The 5498-nt window shown below is 62.8% G+C and overlaps 1 protein-coding gene across 1 annotated transcript; it reads right to left on the bottom strand.

Moving 5' to 3' along the window:
- Positions 1 to 2255: 2255 nt before the first annotated feature.
- On the bottom strand, positions 2256 to 5208 carry LOC308610138 (forkhead box protein J1-like; the record flags this gene model as incomplete). Its single annotated transcript, XM_081259395.1, has 2 exons — positions 2256 to 3023; positions 4711 to 5208. The coding sequence occupies 2 exons, from the start codon at positions 5206 to 5208 to the stop codon at positions 2256 to 2258; spliced, it is 1266 nt and encodes a 421-aa protein (XP_081115521.1).
- Positions 5209 to 5498: the final 290 nt, after the last annotated feature.

Genomic DNA, 5498 nt, shown 5'->3' with positions numbered 1-5498 from the left:
GGGGGGACAGTGACCGGCCCCACCTGTCAATCCAGGGTGTACCCCTTTTGGCGGGGGCTGGAGGCTGAGCCTGGGGACCAGTGGAGAGGCTGGAGCCCCCATGTTCCCCCAGTGCTGGGGAGCGTGGGCAGGAAGGCCGGAGGGTGGTGGGGAGAGGGAGGGAGTCGTTGCTTAGGGGGTGAAGGGAGTCTCAGAGGGAGGTTGGGGCAGCCTCCTAAGCAAGCGGTGGGAAGGGGATGGGCTGCCTCCTGAGCTCTGTAAGGCCCCAACCCGGCTGGCCCTGCAGTGTGCGCACCCTTCTGAAATATTTGGAATAATTAGCAAGGGAAAGCAGCAAGTTGGTGGGGGAATGCCAGGTTGTCCTGGAGCCAGCCTCGAGTGCAAGGAAAGAAAGGGGCTTCAGGAGAAAGGGGCCCGTGGAGGCTGGGCAGGATTGTGTAGGACAGTGCCCATGTGTGTGTGTGTGTGTGTGTCTGTGCGCACGTGCACGTGAGTGCTGGGGGAAGGGGCTGTGCACCACAAGGGTGTGCTGGCGGGGCCAGGTGCGGGCTCGGGGGAGAGATGGGTTCCAGGCAAAGCTGGGGTGAGGGGGTAGAAAGGTGCCTGCTGAGTGTCACATATTTGCTGTGCCTCAGTTTCCCCATCAGAACTCTAGTACGTTGATTCCTCACAGGCTGGAGCTGTAGGGTCTAGGCACCCCATCTTCCGTCTGCCCTGATGGCCTCCCTCAGCCCCAACCTGCATTGGAGGGAAGGCCCTGGGCGGGGTGAATGAACCCCAGGTTGGCAAGTGGGGCCCCAGGGGCTGGGGCCCTCTGACGTCACACCCTGTCCCTTCAGGAAGGGACCAAGGGAGGGAGGAGCTGGAGACAGGCCCAGGAGAGGACCGCAGGTGAGTCTGGGCAGGCCCTCAACTTGGGCAAGGTGGGGAACGTGAGCCGAGCCCTGGGCAAGAACGGCCTTTGTGAGTGAGTCCCCAGGGCTAGGGAGGGGGCTGTGCCTCCTTTGCCGCCTGCTCCTCGGGGCTGTGGGTACAGTCTCCCCATTGCACATATAGAGGTGCCGAGGCCCTGGCTGCAGGGGACCCCCGAGGGCCGCCTCTCAGCCCCTTTCTCTCTGGGCACCCAGAGATCATGAGGAGTGCATCAGGGGACACTCTGCAGGCCTTTCGTGCCCGCCATCTTGCTCCCAGCCATTCCCCCTTGGGCCGTGGCCTCCCCAAAACTGGCCCATGCTTTTCCCCAGAGAAAGTTGCAAGCAGGTCCATTTTGAGACTTTTTAAAACTTTATTTTTAAAAATGTTTTTATTGTAAATAACTTTCTATGAAAAAGGTTAGAATGCCCGATGGGTTAGGAGAGTGGATGTGGGATGCAGCCCAGGGCGTTTATGATGGAGCAAGACACTCCCCTGCAGGAGTGCAAGCAAGGGCACGGGGCCATCCCCCCATTCCTGATCCCAGTAGTTCTAGCAAGCACTGCGTCCCTCCCAGTTAAGACTCAGCTATAGCTACACTCACTACATTAGTCTGTCTGTCCCCTTTCCCTCTGCAGCTTGGCTGCCCCAGCCCCTAACCCCCAGATCCCCATCTCCCCGCTGCTCTCAGCCTCAAGTTGGGCTCAAAGATTAGGGACACATGCCCTCTGCCCCACCTCTAGGGATGAAGCCAGAAGATCCCAGAGGCCTTAGAAAATCTCCTGGCTCCACCCAGCACCCCGGCCTCCTTTCTGTCTCCTCTCTCTTCCCCCCTCCGCCTTGCTCCTCCTCACAGACTGCCGGGAGAGGCCTCTTGGGTGTTAATTTGCAGTCACCTAATCAGCATTTGTTGTACCTGGGAACTTGCTCTGGATAGAGACCTGGGGAGGAGAGCAAGAGAGAGAGAAGATTTGAAGCTAAGGTGTTCTGGGGCGGGCCCTGTACTGATGTTTCCAGCTTGGCCAGGGCCCCTCCAAGCTGCAGCTCTCATAGTGCAGGGCCCTTAGCGTGTCTCTGGGGCAGGGAAGAAGTGGATCAATGAAACACTGTGTGTATGGGGGGCTGGGGAGCGGAGGCAGCAATTTTGGTCCTGGGCCCCAATTCTCAGCCTGCTGGACTAGAATCTGAGGATGGCCTGGGCTGGGGGCCGTGTGGCCTGGTGGGTTGACCTGGCCCAGCCCCTGCCTGGGTGGTAGGGTGTCCATGGGCCTGCACTGGCGGGGAGGGGGGCAGTCTGGGCCCAGACTTCGGTGCTGTCTGGAGGTGGGGCATGGCCTGGCTTCTTACAAGAAGGCGGCCAGGCTGGCCCAGTCATGCAGGTCAGAGGCCAGTGTGGCATCCCCGGCCTCAAAGAGGGGCTCGGGGGGCAGGGAGCTACGGGTGCTCTCGTCCCAGGGGTGCTCCAGGAAGGATGGGGCCAGGAAGGTCTCATCAAAGTCCAGGCTTTCGGTAGCCTGCTCCACTGGAGGCCCCAAGGTAACAGGGCAGTCGATGTGGTGGCCATGGATGGTGAGGTCCACGTCCCCGTGTGAGGCAGGGCTCAGCGGCGGAATCAGCTCCGAGGTCTCCAGTGTGCCCAGCTCCCCGTCCAGCGTGCCAGCGTCCAAGATGGCCTCCCAGTCAAAGTTGCCCTTGAGGGGTTCCAGCTCAGCCTGCTCCTCCTGGGTCAGCAGCAGGGGGCTGGAGGGCCGCGGGACCTTGGCCTCCTGCTTGGGCAGCGGCTGTTGACGCTTATGCCCCAGCCTGCACACGCCTGTACCCCAGCCCGCCTCCCCAGTGGCCTCCTCGAACTCCCGCAGCAGCTGCTGGGCCTCAGCGCTCACGGTCAGTGGCCCGGCCCATGGGGCGGCGCTGGGCTCTGGCGCGGCCTGGCGGGCAAAGGCCGGGTGGATGTGGACTGGGGGCAGCCGCCGCTTCTTCAAGGCCCCACTCAGCAGCCGCTCGGCGTACTGGGGGTCGATGCGCCAGAAGCCCCCCTTGCCTGGCTCGTCCTTCTCCCGAGGCACCTTGATGAAGCCCTTCTTCAGGGACAGGTTGTGGCGGATGGAGTTCTGGACACAGGGAGATAGGAGAGAAGGAAGACAGCTGGGAGAGTGGGTGGGGTCAGTGATGGGGGGCTCCTAGCGCCACTGCCAGTCCCACCACCACCTTCTCTCCGATGGGGGCAGGGGAGACAGAAGCGCTGCTCCGAGCGGGAGGCTCTGGGACACCCGCCACGGGGCACCAGGAGCTGGGAGTGCTGTCGGGGGCTTTTGTTCCCATTTGCCAGGACATCTGCCTGCTCAGTCATCCGAGCCCTGAGCCGCAGGGTGGTTCTCAGTGCCGGCCTGTCCTGCCCTCCCTCCCTTACCCCGCTGCTTGCGGCCTCTGGTCAAAGGCCTTGGCTCCCCCAGGTCCTGGACGGCCATCTCCCTCTGCCTGGGCCTGGCTGGCCTTCTCTGTTTGTGAAATGAGTGAGTGGGTGTGAGGGTGTGTGTGTGTGGTGGGGGATGAAGTGTGGGAGGATCTGATGACTTTCCTTGTTTGTAGAGCCGCCTGCTGGCCTGGGCCCTCACCCACCATGTCCCCCTCCTCCCACCCCAGGCTCTGAGGCCTCAGTTGATTATTACCCAGCCAAGAGCATAGCGCTCATTCCTGGGGGCTCTCAGGCTTGGGGTAGGGTGGGGGGTGGTGGAGGGTCTCTGCTTTCTCACCAAGGTTACAAATGGTACGTGCCCCAGGGTCAGGGCCCAAGCAAACGTGGAATAGCTGTGATCACAGGAACTCTGATCCTGTGACCTGTGCCACAGGGAAGGATCTGTGCATCCTCAGGGTCTCTGTCCCCAAGGAGCCCCTGATCCTGATGGTCGAAGAGGCTGAGGGCAGTGTGTGCCCAGCCTGAATCACCATCCTGCCTTGTTCACGCCTGGGTGCACAGTCCAGACCACGCTGGGGCACAGGGGTCTGGGGCCTGGTGGGTGGGGCCGGCAGGTGAGTAGTGCGCCCTGGCAAGACTGGGAGGTTTACATGGTGGTCTGGGCCCCTTGGCTGCTCTGTGCCAGGTTCCGGAGACTTGGAACATGAAGCCAGTGTGGGAGGAAAGAGCCCCTGTGGAAAGCACGTGGCTGAGATAATTGTCCCCGCAGGGAGGTTGATGAGAAGAGGGGGAGGAGTGTAGGCAGGAAACTAGGGAGGGCTTGGGGTGGGGGCTGGCACAGCAGCTTTCGGAAGGCCCCGTAGCCCTTCCACTGGGACACAGATGGCCACCACACCCTGCAGCACACACCTCTCCCCTCCCAGAGCCCCTCCAGCCAACTGAAAGCAGGCGGGATGCAGAGCCGGGCAGCAACCATGCTCTGCCTCCAGTCAGGCCCTGACAAACTGACCTTGAGGAGGGTAGTGTGTAGGAATTCCAGGACTTGGGACACAAATGTGTCCCTCAGTCCATCAACCTACCCTGGGGGGCTGTGTCCACGCATAGTTCAGCCCTGGTCTTTGGGCTGAGCCTGCCGGATGAGGGACAAGTTCTTTCCACTTGAACCTCTATGTCGGCACCCCTGCAGCCCTCTGAACATCCTCCCTCCTCCGTCTCTGAAGTCAAAGGGGCAGCAGTCCAAGCACTGGGCTCCCTTGAGGTCCTTCCTGGACGGCCTTCCTCTCTCGGGGCCCTGGCCGTACCGCGCCTACTTGGCCTGCGGATCTGGGATGTGAGTCCAGTCCGCGCGGGCATGGGCAGGGAGGGAGGGAGTGCCTCCCTACCTGCCAGGTGGGATCAGCGCGGCGGAAGTAACAGAAGTTGTCCGTGATCCACTTGTAGATGGCCGACAGGGTGATCTTGGTGGCCTTGCTGGCCTGCATGGCCATGCAGATGAGCGTGGCATACGAGTAGGGCGGCTTCACGTGCGGGTTGGTGGCGTAGTCCACGTCGTCGGGAGGCGAGGCCTGCAGCCCCGAGGGGGCGCTCCGCGGCGTGCACAAGGACGTGGGCTTGCCGGGTGTGTGCGGCTGCCCCAGGCAGGCGGGGTCCGCCGCCAGGGGAGACCCCGGCTCGGCCGAGCCTGACAGCTCGTGGTAGCCGTGAGGGTCGGTGTCCCCTGAAGGCAGGGCGGGGACCTTGGCGTTGAGAATGGAGAATTCCTGCAGCCACTGCAGGCTGGTCAGGCTGTCATTCAGGGCGTTGGACTCCTCCAGGCCGCCTTCCGGTCCGGCCTCCTCCGCTGCCCCTGCTCCCGAGACGCGTAGCCAGCTCTCCGCCATATCTGCGGGCACTCTCCGAGGGGGCTGTCAACATCCACGAGCCGAGCCGAGGGTGGCCGCCGAGCTCTCCGGCCCGCTGACTCCCGCGGCTTCAGTTACGCAGCCTCCCGGAAGCGGGCTTCCATCCCGCGATCCGGGGGTAGCCTCCTCCAAAGGGAATGTGGTGCCTGCGGGGACCAGAGCGGGAACTGAGCCCTCTTTCCCCACCCCCGAGGGGAGAGTGTGGGCGAGGGGGGAGGCTCTTACTAAAATCCTTCCTGCAGCTGGGGAGGATCTTTTACTGCCGAGGT

Source organism: Mesoplodon bidens (assembly GCF_964165515.1).
Source record: "Mesoplodon bidens genome assembly, contig: HAP1_SCAFFOLD_229, whole genome shotgun sequence".
Classification (NCBI taxonomy): domain Eukaryota; kingdom Metazoa; phylum Chordata; class Mammalia; order Artiodactyla; family Ziphiidae; genus Mesoplodon; species Mesoplodon bidens.
Note: the sequence above shows the minus strand (reverse complement) of the source record. Positions and strands in the feature narration are given on the sequence as shown.